Source organism: Anabrus simplex, chromosome 1 (assembly GCF_040414725.1).
Source record: "Anabrus simplex isolate iqAnaSimp1 chromosome 1, ASM4041472v1, whole genome shotgun sequence".
Lineage (NCBI taxonomy): Eukaryota > Metazoa > Arthropoda > Insecta > Orthoptera > Tettigoniidae > Anabrus > Anabrus simplex.
This window is the reverse complement of record NC_090265.1, coordinates 1,521,932,828-1,521,953,096: the sequence shown is the minus strand read 5'-3', so window position 1 is coordinate 1,521,953,096 and position 20,269 is coordinate 1,521,932,828. Positions and strand designations below refer to the sequence as shown.

General features: G+C 39.5%; 1 protein-coding gene across 3 annotated transcripts in view; it reads left to right on the top strand.

Moving 5' to 3' along the window:
- Positions 1 to 20,269, top strand: part of LOC136858470 (acyl-CoA Delta-9 desaturase) — a 324,585-nt gene that overhangs the window by 298,499 nt on the left and 5,817 nt on the right. For all 3 annotated transcript variants that reach the window (XM_067138026.2, XM_067138025.2, XM_067138024.2), the window contains one exon: positions 4,643 to 4,828. In XM_067138026.2, coding sequence (XP_066994127.2) covers positions 4,643 to 4,828 — 186 coding nt within the window. The remainder of the gene's footprint in view (positions 1 to 4,642; positions 4,829 to 20,269) is intronic.

Sequence of the window (20,269 nt, the reverse complement as noted above, 5' to 3'; positions counted from 1 at the left end):
ATACAATCTAAAGAAATTGTATACCACTAGCTCTCCTACCCTGTCGGCTAACTTTCTGATGGTGAAATTGTTTTCCACACTGGCACTCGAACCTGGCTAACTGCGGTGACGGGCCATAAGAACTTGATGCCTTAACGATTATGGCCACCAGTCGGGTTTTAGGTAAAGTAGTGTATTCCAAGTTGTAAATTTAATTGTCAAGAATCCTAATTATTGTTTTTTCTATATCAAGAGCAAACATATACTGTATGTAGAATGGCACTTAATTTGTTCATGTTTTGCTCCTCTGTGGAACATCTTCAGCTATAGAGGTAATTTATATATATATATATATATATATATATTAAAAAAAAAAAAGACAATGGACGAGTTGTTCAAAATAACATGGAAACCATTTTAAAAGTTGTAAAAAACATTTGTTTGTTACTATCTCACTATCTTAACTTCTAGATGCTATCTGTTCTGTTAAAACTATTTTGGTGGTCTTTTTTTAGTCCTTACTTTAGTGGTTTGTAGCTAAAATCTCCTTTGGATTGTCTAGTGGTATTTTATGATGCTCTTTAAGTCTAGCTGGAACAACTCTCTACTGCAGTTGATGTATAATATGGAAGTATTTTACTTGTCGGCCACCAGCTACACAAGCTACAACAAGTTCTAAAGAGACCAGCGAGGAAATCCCTTAATAACAACAATAACAATGAACCACCATGTCTGAAGATAAGGTCCACAGTAGATCTTCCACTTCTAAAGCCATGCATATCAGTGTTCTCCCTAGGATCCTGCTGATTTTACAGACTGCTCAGCTAACATAACCTCAAGATGCGCTAGTTACATAATATTGATACTGTTACGAATAAAACTCCATCCATTTCATTACTCTAATTTATTTCAGGATGGCCTAATAAATGCACACATTCATATTTAAACACAAACAATTCTAACCAGTTATGAATGGCCACACTAATTACCAGTCTATTTACAAATCTCTCTGCTGTACACACACCCGGGAGTCCCAGCCAGTTACTACCGGTACCTGGGAACATCTATAATCCTTACTTTCACTTTCCCAAAGTCCACCTCCTACAGCCGCTGTGCATAGACAGCTGGATTTGAACACTGGCTATACAACTCACGACGACTGTTCATTGGTTCAACTCCACATAGAGTCCAGTACTTCACACAGTCCCATGGATTGAACAACTAAACAGCTCAACAGTATTGAACAGCAGGACGATGCTCACAAAGTTTTTTTTTTTGCTAGGGGCTTTACGTCGCATCGACACAGATAGGTCTTATGGCGACGATGGGATAGGAAAGGCCTAGGAGTTAGAAGGAAGCGGCCGTGGCCTTAATTAAGGTACAGCCCCAGCATTTACCTGGTGTGAAAATGGGAAACCACGGAAAACCATCTTCAGTGCTGCCGATAGTGGGATTCGAACCTACTATCTCCCGGATGCAAGCTCACAGCCGCGTGCCTCTACGCGCACGGCCAACTCGCCCGGTAACGATCAAAGTTTCAGAGCCATTGAGATGTTGCTACAGATCTCCCCGCGTGATTGGTCGCAGAGGAATCAACTCCTGTATACGGACTCTGGTGTAGTGTAGTTGACTTGCAGTCTGTGCAGTGAAGTGTTCCCCATCAAACATGCCTTGACGACAGAGAAGAGCAAGCTATCAACAACTGTCGCCGTTTGAGAGGGCTCGGATAATTGGGCTGTGTGAGGCTGGATTATCAGTAAGGACTGTTGCTGCAAGTGTTGGCCGACAGGCATCTACGGTACAACGTGTATGGCAGCAGTGGTCAAATGAAGGTACCCCACACTCGTAGACCTGGCACAGGCCCAGCGCGACAGACAACTGTGAGAGAGGATCGCCGCATTATTCGGATGGCCCGGATGGAACCTCATGCAACAGCAGCGCAAATTCGAGCAGCTGTGGCACCCCACGTTACACAACAAACAGTTGGTAATCACCTTCATGCAGCTGGCTTATGAGCCCGTGTCCCTGCAGAGGTGTTCCATTGACCCCACAGCAGCGACATGTATGGCTGGCCTGGTGTCGAGAAAGATTGATGTGGGTCGACGAATGGCATAGGGTCGTCTTCAGTGATGAATCGCGCTTCTGTCTTGCACGCAGTGATCGCCGGAATCACGTGCGCCGACGTACCAGGGAGAGGGGTCGCCCAGATCTTATTGTCGAGAGGCACACAGGGCCAACACCAAGCATTATGGTCTGGGGAGCTATTGGCTTTAGTGTAAAATCGCAATTAGTGCTTGTTGAAGGCATTATGACTGCTCGACAGTACATTGATAAGGTACTCAATCCAGTGGTTGTCCCTATGATGGCGAACATTGCTAATGGGATGTTTCAGCAGGACAGTGCCCGGGTTCACACTGCACGCATCTCCAGAGAAGCTCTCCACGACATCACAACCTTAGAATGGCCCGCCAGATCCCCGGACCTCAGTCCTATTGAGCATGTGTGGGACATGATGGGTCGACAACTGGCCAACCGTCCTGAGCCACCCACAACTCTGGAACAACTGACCCATGCAGTGCAGCAAGCATGGGCCACAATTCCTCAGGAAGCGATCCAGGACCTTATTGACTCCATGCCTCGATGAATTCATCAATGTATTACAGCTCGTGGTGGGCATACCCTGTATTGATTGTTGTCCAAACTTGCGGTCAGAGGGACCTGAAAGTGTAATCATCGAAGCACGACCAAACATTCTTCCTGCATGTTCAATTGCAGTAATGTAGGACTACTCCTTCTGGGTGTTGCAATTTCCAGTTTCTTCAGTGTAATTTGTAAATCCAGCTTAGTGGCCATGATCGTTAAGGTGTCGAGTCTATACAATCTGACACTGTGATTAGCCAGTTTGAGTTCTGTTTGTTGAAGAAATTTCACCATCAGTACTTGGCTGGCAGGGTAGGAGAGGTGGTGGTATACAACTTCTAATTGCTAGATTGTGTGCCCAAAGCCTGGATTCAATTCCAAACGTCTCCACAGTGATCATATGGAGTGAGGACATAGAACGCTGTTGATGGTGATTGACCGTCGGATGGAGACTTCAAGCATTAAGCAGACCGTTGGTGTTATTCGACAGCAATAGATGGGCACCGGGTTTCACCCTGTCCCTTCCTGGTCTCTCATTAATTCCTCTGATGAGGTTGATGTCAGGAAGGGCATCCGGTCATAAAAACTTGTTATGAAGATTAATCTTGTTTCATACCCGACCCCGCATAGAAACGGGACATTTGTTGGACATAAATGGGTACACAAGAACCTCGTTTATCCGGATTAAGTGCGACCGGAACTCATCCGAATTATCGAAAATCTGGATAATCTGGATAATTTGGAAGAAATTAAGAAACAAATACAGTACATGTTATATAATCCATCAACATAAGTTGTACAGTAATACCTTTTTCAGTTGTACAAAAAAATATCAGAACACTTTTCATACATTTATGACTCTTTTATGCACTAAAATAATGTCAGTTTTTCTGTTTTACATTTGTATAGTGTTTGCACGATCACGAAGACGTTTTACTAACAACAGTTCTGCCAGTGTGGTTTCAGTCAAGGATTCTAAATAGGCCATCAGTTTGTCCACCTGCATTGTTGCCTATCAATGAGTCACTGTTTATTCTGATGGAGCGCTGGTTTAATTTTCGAATTTACCATCAGTGAATTAATAGTGCGTTGCATTCAGAAGAGCGTGGGTTCGAATCCCACCTCGGCCATCCTGGGAATGATTTTCCACGGTTTCCCATTCTCAGTTCCAGGTGAATGCCGGGCGGTACCTTTGATAGACCGTGGCCGAATTACTTGCATTTCCTGTCCTTAATAATCCTTGGCGGAAATAACATTCAAGAAGAGTTGATGCCGTAAAGGAAGTACTGTACAAATAACAATAAATTTTTATTATTTTAGATCCGGATAAACCGTAGATCCGGATTAATGAGGGCTGGATAGATGAGGTTCTTATGTACATACATACTGTACATCACAATCATTTGTAAGTATTGTATTAATAATGGAAAAGAACAAACAAATGACAAATGTTAGTAAGATAGGATCGTGTAACATGATACACAATCGTAGATTAGTATGGGAAAAGGGATCATCAGAAAGACGAGACCGGGGCAAATATGAAAACATAAAAGGATAAGGCTAATCTCATCTTCAAATAGATGAGTTCTTCCCTTACCCATTGTAGGTCTTCTACATCAATTCCTTCTCAGACCCTGACAAATTAGTTTCTGCTTTCCAGCCCTTGATAAATGGTGAACCCTGCCCTTCTGATGAATCTGGAAACAGAAATTAGATTTTCTGGGCCTGAGAAGAAATGGATATAGAAGACGTGGGATTTTTGAGGAAAAGAGATCAAGTTTTGAAGACAGCAGTGTATGAAGATGTGGAGATTGTCCTTTCCCTTTTTGTGTTTTCATGTCTGTCCTCGACTCTTCTTTCTTATGCTCCCTCTGTCCCCATGAGCTGTTATTGTGTTCCATTCCATGTTCCTGTCTCTATATATAACTTGATCAGACACCTGTTGTTCCTTTTCATGACTTATTTGAGAATAATGTAATAGCAGTAATATTGAGTATATAATATGTGTATTTCCTCATTGTAGGTTCTATATACCTCTGTTTGCCATCTTCTCCTTGGGTCTTCCTGTCTGGGTGCCATGGTACTTGTGGAATGAGACATTATGGAATGCTTTCTTCATCCTCTTCAACTGCAGGTTCTGCATTACTCTGAACATTGCATTTCTGGTTAACAGTGTAGCCCACATGTGGGGTCAGAAGCCATACGACAAGTAAGTTGCTCCTTTATAAGCTCTCATCAATGTGCTGTATTTTTGATGATCTGTAAGACTATGTAAATGTTAACTTGTGTCCTCATCCCGAGGTGGTGCAGCTCTTTTCTGTCACGCTCCCAGTGGAGGTGAGCTGCACGTACCATTTTTAACCACATACCGACCCTCCTGCCATTCTTAAATCTCTGGCAGTACCAGAAATCGAACCTGAGCCTCTAAGGATGGCAGCTAATAACGCTGGCTGTTACGCTACATAGGCGGACTGTAAGACTATAATGTGATGTAAATATCATTCATTTATTTAGCATATGGCATACATGGACAATTAATATATAATTCAGTTATAAATTCAAAAGAAGCCATTTGGAAAAATGCATACAACACTACTGAAATTCAAGTCAAGAGCTTAGGAAAAGTATCCTTCCGCATGTGAGCACGTCCCCTGTTCCCCCTTCCCGTCTCGTCGCTGTTCTCCATCTCCGCCACAACCAGCTTATCATTAACGCCGTGCGTCCATCTGACAAATACAGTACTTCATTCCGAAATAGTGAAGCATTAAACGAAATCACTTCCTTTCACATAGCTGTACTTTGATTACGTACCATACCTATTTATTCCTTTACTGACCATGTAAAACCTACAGATTACTGACGAATACCGAGGCAAGAGAAGCAAGATTGATTTTTATTTCATAATGCAATTTGTGTGAGGCACATGGAGACTTACAACATAAGTATACAATTCCCCTCACGTGCTACGACTGTCAGTGGCAGTTTCTCACAGTTAAGAAAGCTGAAAAACCCACCCGTGAGTGGGATTGCAAAATACAATGCTTCCAGGAATGTTGTAAATATTGTAGTCTCGTCATTTGGAAGGTAAAAACGAACTCATGATCCTCGCGTGACAACATTTCTGCAGGTAGAGGGCGGTTACGAATATAAAATAAAGTACACATTATTATTATTATTATTATTATTATTATTATTATTATTATCATCATCAACATCATCGAATATGCCAAGGATCCTATTCCCATACCGTGTTGAGGCCCTTCCTGTTTTATTTACGGCGAGTGCTGAGCTGACACGTCGATCTTTCGCTGGAGACTTGGATTTTCCATGGAGTTTAAATTCCAAGCGAGCGACGTAAACACTGTATACAGAAACGCTGATCAGCTGCGCGGTCTTTTTCACGTCTTCCACAGTCCACAGTGGATTCTAATCTCGCAGGCTACTGTAAACGTTTAAAACAATTTGGTTTAGATTTCCTACTTTATTTTTCTTTTATTTCACAGCTGGCAGCCATTATGAATACTGAACACGCTGTTGCAGCCATTATTGCCAACAGTTTTCTTGGATCCATCTTCAACGTCGCACATATTATGCGAACTTATCAGCAATGGAATGAACTAGAACAAAGCTTACTAAGTACACAGTGCAATAAGATATCAATAAGATATCAATATCATATTAAATAATTTAAATAAATTTTGCTACATACACCACTGAGAACAATAACTATTTATAGCCATCTACGTATGAAATATAAGAGTTGGTAACGAACCCGATTAACATACAACCTGTGATATATTTTCCATATTTATACAGGGCAAGAATTTTAATTCATCAAGTCAGTTCACCAGAATATCTAACCAAACAGAAGAAAGCTCCTGACTTCAGGAACAAGTAACAAACCTAGGGAACTATTTGGCGCTGCGGAAGCCTTTTCACCGACCAGAAGTCTGACTAACATCAAAGGGACCGCTAAGGTCTTGAGTTGACTCTCAGTATAGTTCACAACTGCACATCTAGTCGATTAGGCTGCTGGATTAAGGGTGCTGGAACATCTACTGAATGTTTCTGTGAACCGTGGTATTAGCTGAGTGGACATCTGTGCATAATATGATTGACAGTAGGTGCACTGCATCAGTTTGGAATAATTTTAAACTATCATACCACCGGGCGAGTTGGCCGTGCGCGTAGAGGGGCGAGTTGGCCGTGCGCGTAGAGGCGCGCGGCTGTGAGCTTGCATCCGGGAGATAGTAGGTTCGAATCCCACTATCGGCAGCCCTGAAAATGGTTTTCCGTGGTTTCCCATTTTCACACCAGGCAAATGCTGGGGCTGTACCTTAATTAAGGCCACGGCCGCTTCCTTCCAACTCCTTGTCCTTTTCTATCCCATCGTCGCCATAAGACCTATCTGTGTCGGTGCGACGTAATGCCCCTAGCAAAAAAAAAAACTAATTTCATAAGATGAATGAATATAGAAGAAACGTTCCAGGCTTATAGACTGTAGCTCCTAGGAGGGACACCAGCCCTGGAAGCCTAAGCTGTAATATTTCTTTCTTTTTGCCCAACAACAATTTTCAAAATACACTAATACTCATTGAGGACAAATATTTTAGGTTCCCTATGGGAATCAACATCTATATCAAAGGTGTTACATCCATCAACCGCCTGTGATTTGTCCTTACCACCAGAAAGTAATCAATACTGTTTTTCTTCTTTTGTCACCCCAGCCATATCTTATAATTTTCCTGCCGAATGTTTTTCTTCTGAAACCATATGTTGCCTATGATCATTCCATTCCTTTCACAAAATTAAACTAGTTTCTTTCATCATTCCTTTTCCCATATCTATATGGTCAAATGACTTCTTCCTACATTTTCCACCTGTGTACTGTGTATTTAAATTTCCCCATTATAATCACTTCCACATCAGTTATCTCCTTTTCTAGTGTTTTTAGGAATTCTTCGATATCCTCTTTGTTCCCTGTCTGTGATCCATCCACTTGTATAAAGTCCTTCACTTCATTGCTCATTCTCAGTCTAATTTTCATTATCCTGTTGCTGATGAACTCTACCATACCCACATACTTCTCCAGGTGTTCTGAAATCACCAGGCCCACTCCATTTTTTGCCTCTCGGGCACCACTCCAGTAGTGTATTTCCTTTCCTCATTCTTTCCTTTCCCTTCCATTTAACTTTGCTCAAACCCATAATTTGAGTCATATGCGCGAACAAACATCTATGTTACATTCCCTGTATATTGAGAAAAACGGCAGTAAAGAAGACTGGTTGATCCCGGGACATGGCTACGTGAGAGAATGTAACATAGACTTTTGTTCCGTAAACCAACAGGTTATAAGTGCACACGCTCACTCATTCGCACATAATGTATGCATGCAGAGGAGAATAGTGTTATTTTAAAGTTTTAGCTTAATTATAATGATTTGGTGCATAAGTCTTTCCACTCACTAGGGTCACTTTTTCTTTTCCTGCATCTGTTTTTCGTCAACTTGTGAACACTGCTGGGGACAACAGTACATTACGATCACTACTATCGTCTGATCGCATGACTATGGTGTCGATGAGAAACTAAATAAACTCAGTAATTTAAGACTGAACAAACCAGAACAATCTCCGAACTAGAATGTGTTTATTACATTGCATTCAATTCGTGACATTGTCGAGCGCTCGTGCGGGAATCTATGTAACATAGACTTTTGTTCCATTATTTTTCAAGTGTATTTCTCTTCACAATTTCCGGAAAACTATAGCCATCTGTTGAGATATGCTCAAACTACCTGCAAATACATATCCAGGACACATCATAGATGTTTGTTCCGTGAATATCTCAAATGCCACAAAAATGAAACATAGACGTTTGTTTGCGCATACAACTCATTTCTATGCATTCTTTCTCTATAAAATCCACCATTTCTTCTGTCAGGGACATTAGGTTGTTTATGCTGACCTTCATGATTTATATAATAAAGTATGCATTAGAGGATTCAAAAGTTAGTATAGTAGACAAATAACAAATTCATTGAATTATTATGACTATATTTAGGGTTGGGAAGTTTATGACCTAAAGAAGTGCAAAATATGCAAGCTAATTTTACCCTAAAATATGACTGATAAAAGGTAAAATATGATAAGGAATTTAGTGATAGGTAGCAAATGTGAGAGTATTACTAACATCGAAGATCTTAAGTACCAAAAAGCAGTTTGTGATAATACAGCAGACAGATTAAATTATGCAAACTTACAGAGTTACAGTATATTAAAACTTTAATAATGTTTTTTACATCCCACGGTTTTCAGAGACGCCGAGTTGCTGGTCTCTTGTCTTGCAGGAGTTCTTTTACGTACCAGTAAATCTACAGACATGAGGCTGACATATTTGAACATCTTCAAATACCACCAGACTGAGCCAGAATCGAACCTGCCTAGTTGAGATCAGAAGGCCAGCGCCTCAACTGCCTTAGCCACTCAGCCCGGCAAAAGAACTTTCAACATGTATTTGCATTAAATCGCTTTAGTACTGCCTCTTTAACTTCAGATGCTTTACTAAAGAGAACTGTTCCCTCAGTAGGTCTACTGAAGACCTCTTCACCAAACTCCTTCACATAATTTCTGAATTTTATATCTTCACTGCACTTCATGTTTGATGTGATAAGATTTTCTGTAATACTAGAAGTGTGACCAGTCTGTTGAAATTCGTTGATGGTGAAACAGGAAGAGGGCTGTAACTGGAACCACCAAGGATGAACAGGGTGAGAGAAAACACAGAATTTCCTTGTTTGCTCATTGCTTCTGAGCTAAATATCTACTGAATTGTCATTCTCCTCAATGAGACGTCTGCACAGCAGTTCTGGAATCAGGTCTTCTAAACCTGCTACCTATTTATTCCGGGAAAAGAAATAAAAATATCTATTACAGTATTTGGAAATCCTGTGTTTGAAACTCTACGTACATAACATGTAACTTGTAAAGAACGATGCCTCAATTTAAACAAAAATGCTTAAAATATAACAAAATATGACCTTATGACCTTGTATATATAAATTAAAATGAGCAAAATATGACCAATACAATGAAAACAGCCAAAATATGCAGTTATAAGCAACATAAAATTGCTTTAAACTGGATCAGAGAGCCGTCATTCACACTTATATTTCAGATTTATGGTAAAATAAGCTAAGGAAAAAATATGATCCTCAACACCTGAACCTTAAATATAATAAATACAATTAAGTTATTAGAAATAGAATTTGTAAGTATAATACAATAAGCTATTAGGATGCAATTATAAGAATATAGCCAGGCTCAGTGACTCAGATGGTTGAGGCAATGGCCTTCTACCCCAGCTTGGCAGGTTCAATCCTGGCTCAGTCCGGTAGTATTTGAAGGTACTCAATGTGTCAGCCTCATGTCTGTAAATTTACTGGCAGAAGAATGAAATCAGATAAGCAAATGATTTAAAGATAACTTCAGCAGTATATGCTATCGTATGCTAATGTCACAAGATTAAAGTTATGACAGCTTGAATGAACATATTAATTTTTATAAATATTAGGTTGTTCAGTAGTTTTGCCTGATGATGGTGACAACATGCATTGTCTTTTTTAAAAAAAAAATCCAATTTTGACTCACAAGGGAACAGATTTTGGTGTAAAATTCTAATCTGGTTGAAATTTAGTACACAGTATTCCTACAAAGTTGTACAATGATGTAGTGAAAATCGCACAGGCCACTTTCAGTTTTGAACGCCAGTATTTAACGCCGAAAACCTGCCGGGTGATGGCATTAGCGAGGAGGTTGGGAGAGGTAAAGTTGACCTTGAATCCTAGCAGCACGTGATGGCTCGTGACTACCAAGCAGTGACCTGACGTGCTGTGTCTCATTCCCACCTTAAACTTTCCCCTCACTCTTCTACCCTCTCGATTAGAATATAACATGCAACATAATTTGATATTTTGCGCTTGAGGCAGGAGAGCCCTTCAAAGTGGATTTGAAAGGAACATGGTAGACAAAATAGTGGAAAAAAATGAAAAACGAGTTTCCCAATGTGCTCACCAGTACTTTAAGGAATGAAAAGAGAAAGTAATCACTTTTACATATAATAATGATAAAATTTATCAAGCCTCCAATTTGTTCAAAAGAAGAAATTTTATAATTGCATGTAAGACTAATAACACTAATTCTCTAATCTCCTACAACACCAGGGGCGATTTCTCCGAGCATGCTACGCTTGCTGCGCAAGCGCAATATTTTTCTAAAGCAGGCGAGTTAAAAAAATTACAATATGTACCGTATCTCTAATAGGTCTGCATTATACAAATCGCATGTTGCATATATCTTGGCGAGTCCAGCAAGGCTTGCTCGTGTCTTAGGAGCTTCAGCGGAGCTGTCGACACAGCGAGAAATGTATGCGCGCGCAGGTTTCTTCTCTCCAAGGCCGGTTGCAAGCTGTCACGTTTGTAATGTGTAGTTGGAAGCTCTGGTCAGAGAGCTACAGATCTAGTGTATTGTGTCAGTGAGTAGTATACTGTAAGTTCCTGATCATCTATTCTGAATTTGACATGCTGCAATGGGTTCCGAACCGTGCATTATTGACAGCTTGTTATCAAATCCATTTTCTCGGAGTACTATCCAAGAGAAAACAGAATTTATTAAGAATGGCACGCCCTGTCCGGCGCTGCCAGATTTAAAGAGACAGCATAGGGAGAAAAATAGAGAATATGTACGTTCGTTCTCTGTATCTCAATATAATAATACGCACTGGTTGATAGGGTCCAAGAAACTGAATAGACAGTTTTGCTGGCCGTGTTTACTACTTTCGCTGATAACGGTGTATGGTGTAAAAGTGGCTTTGACAATTTGAACACCTTGACAATGTCCATTACAAGACATGAGAAATCTGCAAACCATATGAAGTGTTTCTTGCAGTTAAATAGCTTTGGGCTTACAAGGATCGACCACCAGCTGGATGAACAGAAACGCATCAGTGACCAACTTCATAATGAAAAGGTAAAGAAAAATCGTGACATACTTAAACGACTGATCGATACAGTGGCTTTTTTTTAGCAAAACAGGAACACACATTACGCGGACATGACGAGTCTGCAACTTCCGTAAACAGAGGGAATTACATCAAACTTCTACAAATTATAAGTGAATATGATCCTCTTCTGGCAGCTCATCTGAAAGACTCCACCATTTTTAGAGGGACGTCGTCTGCAATCCAAAAATGATTTAATAGCAGAAATAAGTTCAGTAATAATGTGAGAAGAATAAAGGAGCAGCTTAAACAAGCAACTTTCGTGGCAGTAATGTTGGACAAAACGTCCGATAATATTAATAAGTCACAATTTTCTACTTTACTCCATTTTGTAGATGAAAGTGGTGAAATTCAAGAGAGGTTTCTTGGTTTCGCTGACTTTAGTAAAGATCGCACTGCTGGAGCCCTCTAAAATCATTTTCGTGCTATTTTAAAAGAGTTCAATTGTGAGGAAAAGATTGTGGCTCAAACATATGATGGTGCTGCTGTTTTAGCCGGTCATATGAATGGGCTTAATAAACTACTTCAAGACCAGTATCCATATGCGACATTTGTGCATCGTTATGGCCACCTATTGAATTTAACACTACAGCAGTCTGCTTCAAAAATCAAAGAATGTACAATTTTCTTCCAAACAATGTCAGGACTTGCTGTTGTTGCACATTTTTTTTTTTTTTTTTTTCCCAATGTCTACAAAGAGAGCAGCTGCTCTTCGAGATTTTGTTCAGAAGAAGTTGCCAACAGTAGCACCAACGAGATGAAATTTTGCTTCACGTCTTATTAATACTGTGAACGAATATTATGATACGCTGGTAAAATTCTTTCAACATGTACGGGATTCTTCAGACGACTGGGATGAAGACGCTACATTGAAAGCACAAGGATTTTTGTTCTTCTTACTTAAGTTCAACACTAGATTTCTGCTGGCAGTGTTCTCCAAGATATTTTTATTCTCCGATACTGTGTTCAGTATTTTACAAACAAAAAATCTGGATATTCATTACTGTGGCAAGAAGGTTGAGGAGCTCCTTTTAAATATCCAGTCTATGAGAGATGAAGATTTTGATAGTTTGTATGGACATGTTGATACTGAGCCGTGCTCTAAAAATCGAATTAGTGATGAACCAGAAAAATCAAAATACAAATGTCTATTCAATGAAATTATTGACAATGTACTTGTCCAAAAAGTTTTAAATGCATAAAGAAATTTGTGTTCTTCTCGCTGTTGGATTGTGATTTGTTTGAGAAGCACAGAAATAGGTTTCCAGACAGTGATGTCACTGCCCTAGAAAAGACCTGTGGGTCATTTTTCGACATTGTTCGCTTAAAAACCGAATTAAGTGTGATGTATTCATCTTCTGATTTTAAAGAGAAAAGTGTTTCAGACTTAATGCAGTTTATGCATACTAATAAATTGCACATGGGTATGCCTGAAATTTTCAAGCTCATCAAATTTGTAGCAACAATTCCTGCTACTACGTCCTCTGCAGAACGTTCTTTTTCAACACTGAGACGCATTAATACATATTGCAGATGGACTCAAGGTCAGGAGAGGCTATCATCATTAGCTATGTTGTCGATTGAAAAAGAATTGCTTGCAAAAATTAGATTACAGTCCTCTTTCTATAATGTTATTGATGGTTTTGTAAAGAGAAGCCGCAGAGTAGAGTTTGTTTTCAAGTAGTAAGATCTAATAAATAGTTGCAATTTTTCTGTGAACATAGTTTGACGTTTGCTTGTTTAAATTATATAATCACTGGCTTGTCGTGATTTGTTAATAATGATAAAATGTGTCTGACTGTTATTCTTTTGGCCATTCTTGAAGGTGTGACATAACCAGTTTAAATGTAACCGATGATTAAAATGTTCATGTGATTTAGCGATTATTGGGTTTATAAATTGTATTCATTCAGAACTATGCATGCCCCACCCCACCAACTTTCACGAATGGAAGAGTAAGCCTGATTTTCATGACCAGCATTCGCCCCTGTACAACACCAATTTCAATTAATGGCGTTAGTCGATTTTTAAACTTGGGAGTCTATGAACTAAAATGCCCACAGTGCGAAGCGAGTTACGTGGGACAGACAGGAAGAAGCTTTAGCATCAGATACTGGGAGCATTTAAATGTTAAATAATATAATAAATTTTTGGCCATGAGTTTGCACAGGACGGATTTCAATCGTTCCTTTTCATATTTAGAACAGAACCTTACTATTTTACGTATCGGAAGTAAAGGCATATTTTATGTATCAGAAGTAAAGGCATACTACTCACTATTTTCAAGAACATTTTTATCCATTTAGACCAAAGATTCAACCCGACGGGGAATCTTAACGAGATTTCTGAAAAATGGACCGTCCTATTTGAAAAGTTATTCAAAGTTATAAAAAACGGAAGACAAGATACAAACCACTCCCCAGCTCGTCTTGTCTCGCATTAGTACCGCACACTTTAGCCCTCCCTCGCTACCCCCACCACCAGCGGCTGACAAGGTCACCTCCCGGTTGGAACACTCAAGTTAATATACAGAGAACCACTAGCATTCTAACAAGGCTGCAGACCAGCCTGAGAATTTCCAGCTGGGCCAGCAGAGAGTAAGTTGTTGTCACCTAAATTCCACATCCCTGTTTAGGTTCTTTCTCTTCAGTCTTTAATTTAATTCACATATTTTCTTTGTTTTTAGACCTCACATGTTTTATGTGTTGCATGCGGTTGTCATTAACTTGATCTCATTATTCAAAAGGTTCAATGGTTCCTTGTTGAAGTTCACCGCAACATAAAATAACTTATCCACACTACACCACCTAATTTTAAACGTTCTTATGCACCTTGTTATATGCGGCACGTATTTTGATTCTCACTACCTCAAGACCTTGTGTACCAATACATCATAGAACAATTTTAAGACTTCAGTGATTAGCTTGCCAGTAATATGTGCGATTTTTACGACTTGATAGGTGCACTTTCTATTCATATTTTGATTTGATGTTTCGTTGTAGATTTTAATGAGTCATACTCTAGTTTTCCCATAGATTTTAATTTCATTTTTCTTTTTAGTAATTCAGTGTAAATGGTTTAGTACTGATTGTATCAGCTAAAGATGTCCACTAAGTGGATGAAGCATATACTAGTATTTGCTGTCAGGTAATAACTTTCATTTAAATAAATAGTGTATTGAATTGGTAAATATTTTAAATTTGTATTTGTATATGTTTAGTGATGTCAATACAGAACCATCATGATACTTTTAGTATGTAATTAACAATAAGTGTTTTGCTATAAAACTGGTATTTTGTTTCATGGATATACTTTTCTTTATTAATACAAATTATTTTGCTATAGAAACTAGTATTTTGTCTCGTGGATATACTTTTCTTCGACAATGCAATGTGTTTTACAAGAAAAACTGGTAGTTAGTTCCACAGACTTTTTTTTTTTTTTTTTTCCACAATAAGAATTTTGCAAGAAAAACTGGTGTATTATATTCCTCGGTCAAATCGACAATGCACGACCCATCATGCAACTCTTTTGACGCGACTCCTCACGGGTTAAGATAAGTTCCAAATTCCATGGATTTAAGCAAAATTTAAACATAAATATTTATACATTTACGAAAATTTTAGTGTGATTTGGTAGAATCTGATTATGTTCTTTCAGGAACGAAACAGGTCATTCAGTTTTTAATTAAGTGGGTTTTTTTTTTTCCAGGTATAATTCTCGTATGTGTTTTCTCTTGTAGGTAGTTAATACATTATTTATTTATTTTGACAGACCGTTATTAAAAAGCATTGTTGTAGTATGATCCAGTAGTTTGATTGCTTATAAAACTAGCACTACCGTAAGCCTAACTTGTTATGCCATAGAAGGGAATAAATTGGTTTAGACGTACCCTACTGTATACCCTTGATGAAATACTGTATAGGTAGTGCTGGAGGTACATGAGGTGTATCCAGACTAATTGAGAACCTTCTCAAGATCACAGTTCTCCTGGAGCATTATGTATGGTGTGTGTTGCTCCTTTTGCTCAGGTGTGGAAGCACCGGACTGAGAGGAATGTCCAGTGAAGAACACAACTGGTGAAAAATGTTAGTGAGAGATCCATACTTTGAAGCACTCCAGTCAAGCCTGTGGGGGAGTAGCAATTAAAGTAGACCAGAATGGACAGTCTAAATTTGATGATGGAACTTTTAATGGCAAACTGCCTTAGTGGGTTGGGGGTAGAGTGTCAGACTTATGATCCATGTTCCTGGGTTTGATCCCAGCTGAGGGAATCTTATTTTTCAAAGACAGTTAAAAATCTTCACACTCTGTATCATCGTTGTCATGTTACAGTTGGTGGTGCACTCGATCTCGCCTGACAAAACTAAATTGACTCTGTCATAATATCCAAGCAGTAAAATTCTGTTCTCGTTGTTGACAATACTGCCTGGTTTTTCTTACCATCATTATTGTCATTGTATTTGTCGATGATGATGTGCACACACATTTTTACTTGATGCCATTAGGCTGCCTGCATGTCAGTATTGATATTCAGTTTTACTTAACCAGATGGCAGAGAAATGGGTATCTGTAAGGTGATCTATGGCTGAGTTTTAATTACTGTAATTTTGTTGGATAAAATCAGAGATATTCTACGGGCTGACATCGTACTGCACCAAGTATTGAATGAAGTCTTCTTGCCCTTCAGCTGGGCTTGAACCAATGATCGTGGGATCTGGATGCTGTCCCTCTACTACTGATCCACAGAGGGATCTTATTTCTTGTTGAAGCAAAATGAAAATACTGTACTCCATTTCATGAAAAAATTTGTTCATATTATATGTCTAGATAAGTAGGTAGTGCAATTTGGAAATATTAATTATCATTTGATGATACCAGACTACTGTTGCACTGTATTGCACTGACCTTGCTCAATGATGATGCAAGCTGGTCAAACTTCCCAGCACTGTTTTGATATCCTGCTATATCAGAATTTGATTTTTGCCATAAAATATAAGCTAGTTCACTTTCAGAGATACTGCATTATTGAACTTTGTTGACATAGTCTTTGCATCTGCTACAGATATTGACTGACCAGCTTGTCACCCCATTTTAGAACCTTGTTGACGGAAATTTTGGCTTAGACTTTCAGAACAGATACCTTTCATAGCTGCTTATCTTGAGTACAGACCATGCATCCAGTGGAATTTCGGTAGCATTTTCTGTACTGAGGAATGTAAAAGTGCCAAATCTTTGGTCTGTTTAACTCTTCATCATCATCATCATCATCATCATCATCATCATCATCATGGATTAGATTGGAGGGTTGTTTCCTCTTCATGATCAGCTGTTCAGTACCATTTTCTTAAGATTCTTTTGTCTCTTTCATTTTATTTGTAACAATAAATCCCAGATAGTGAGACTATCATTTGGTGGTACCATACCAAGCCTTCCTGGAGTTGATCTTGATATATGCAGCATGTGATAGGTAATAATAATAATAATAATAATAATAATAATAATAATAATAATAATAATAATAATAATAATAATCGTATGGCCTCAGCTACCATGTGCAGACATTTCAAGTTGACACCATGTGGCTGTCTGCTCGTCAATTTCGACGTTCCATTTTACTCTAGGCCCACTAGATGGCAGGCCGAGTAAACCGAAACTCTCTTGGGCGTCTGTGGCTGAGATTTAATTAATTTTGTCGGGTAAACACCCAATGTGTCACCAGAGGTCTTTTACATGCTGACATCGTATGACATGGAGTGTTGAATGGACTTTTTTACGCCCTTCAAAAATCCGACTACATCTGCCGGGTTTGAACCCGCTATCTTGGGATCCTTAGGCTGACACTACCACTGATCCACAGAGGCAGCTGGGTGATAGGTGATTTGCTGATTGCCAAGGAGAGAGTTGCCTGCTAAGAGCCTAAGTAAACTCATCTTTGCTGCCTTGTTACTATGTCCTTCACTTAATGATGGGACCGATCTTATGTTAGTATGGGAACTATTGTTGTCTTCTAAAACATAACTACTGTACTGTGTCAGGTCTTGCCTTCGTTGTTCAGGTCTTTTTAATGATTCCTACTAGCTTCTGATACTTTGAAATTGAGATTTTAGCATCCTTACATCCATACTGATAGAGTTCAGGGAGATCATTTGAACTAAGAACCAGTCACATCATATTTTTGTAATCGGTGACACAAAAGGAGTCTTCAGGGTCGAAGGCATAGGAGGTATGTGTGCATCTGTCCTGGTCTTGGATGCATTGCAAGCTTGTAAGTGAGAGAGTGTCTATCGAAAGACATGTTTGAATTACATGCTCTTCTGTTTTATGTATTATATCTTAATGTATAATGGCTCAGTATATGTTTACTAAAGCACAGTGTGTGTTTATTTATAATTAATGTGTGTTAACTCAACTGAGTGGAGTGCCCATGCATGTTAATGCACTTTGGCTATGGAGCCAAGCTCTGAATTTGGGAGACAAGTGGTTTTAAACTCCGTCAGCTGTCCTGAGTGTTTTTCTGTGGTGTCCAATTTTCACTTTCAGATAAATGCCGGGACAGTTCCTGTTCATAGGCCATAGCCTATTTCTTCCATCTCCTTACCTATTTTCATTTGCCATCATTCATTTCACCTTCATTAGGCTCTTCAGCTGAGGTTTGTATTAGGAAGGGTATCCAGCTGTAAAAACCATGCCATATAATTTTATCTTGGCTAATGCCCAACCCTGATACATACATACATACATACATACATACATACGTACGTACGTACCATGTGTTAAAATCGGTCAGCCCCATAAAGTCCAAACAAAATTTCAGGAAAAATTCCCAGGTATAAAAGTTCCAGGTCATACAAAAAATCCATGCTCTTTATAAAACAAATCATGTATACAAGGCAAGTCAAATCCACACATCCTAGAAGAACTGAAACAAAATATCCTCCAGGCAATTGACAACATTATGCAACATGAACTACAGCGAGTGATGTATGCTGTAGTTTCAGTGTGTGGACATTGAAGAAAGGCAGTTTCAGTATCTCCTTTAGTAATGTTGCTAAATAGGAAACTTCTTAAAATAGTTCATGATATCGTTGTATGGTTGCATCACCACTGCTAGTCCGGCTCCATGGCTAAATGGTTAGCGTGCTGGCCTTTGGTCACAGGGGTCCCAGGTTCGATTCTCGTCAGGGTCAGGAATTTTAACCATCATTGGTTAATTTCGCTGCCACGGGGGCTGGGTGTATGTGTCATCTTCATAATTTCATCCCCATCACGATGCGCAGGTCGCTTACGGGCTCAAATCGAGAGACCTGCACCTGGCGAGCTGAACATGTCCTCGGACACTACCGGCACTAAAAGCCATACGCCATTTCATTTACCACTGCTGAATTCTGCCGACATACAGCAATGACTGTCGCACTCGCTGATAGCAAAAACACTGCATGGCTGGTTCCTGGTTCAAATACTCTTCGCTGTAGATATTCTGAATAATTAAAAGAGGTGATTTCTGCATTGTTGAACACAAATTTTCAAAGCCAGGTCACATCAATAAAAGGTACATACGATGGCGAATCAAAAAGTAAGTTACACTTCCAAGTTATGGCCATTTATGAAACCACCTATACATAGGCAACACGGCTATGACAACATACAGTGTAAGTTCACTTTTCCACATAGTCCCCAAGAGACTGTAAACATTTCTCAGAATGGTCAACAAACTTTTCGTTTCCGGATGCGTAGAAATCACCTCTGGTAATGTAACCACCTGGAGGTAGTTGTTTTTACCTCCTCATCATTTGGGAAACGTCGTCCACCAAGATCCTTTTTCAGCTTACCGAACACATGATAATCGCATGGATTGGACTGTATGGAGGATGTTGCCGTACCTCCCACTTGAATCGCTGCAGCAGTTTGAATGTTTGGCGGGCTGTGTGAGGTGTTGCGTTATTGTGCAACAAAATCACACCAGCGCTCAATTTTCCCTGCCGCTTTTCTTTAATTGCCTTACGCACCAGTTTCAATGTTTGACATTACAAAGCCAAGTTGATTGTCGTGCCTTTCGGCATAAATTTCATGTGCACCACACTCTCCATGTCAAAGAACACTGTCGCCATTACCTTTCCTGAAGGTTGGACCTCTGGCCTGCTTTCGTAGGGGTGATGTTGAGTGCACCCATTCCATCGATGTTCTCTTTGTTTCGGGGGTGAAGGGGTGGACCCACGTTTCATCCCCTGTGATGATTCGCCACAGAAAGTCGTTGCCCTCCACAGAATACCATTGCAAAAATGCCAGGGATGATGGGAAACGTTGTCCTTTGTGAACATCGGTGAGCAGACGTGGAACTCGTCTTTGACACAGTTTACAAAATCTAAGCATCTTGTGAACAATGGAAAACAGTGCCATATGCAATGTTAAGCATGTCGGCAATTTCCTGCAGTGCTATGCACCAATTCTCTCAAATGATCCTGTCCACACGGTCAACATTTGCAACGTTACTGGACATTGTGGGGCTGCCTTCCCGATATTCAACCGTGAGATCCGTGCGTCGGGCGTCAAATTGCTTACACCTTTTTTACAATACCTGGGTGAAAAATTGCAT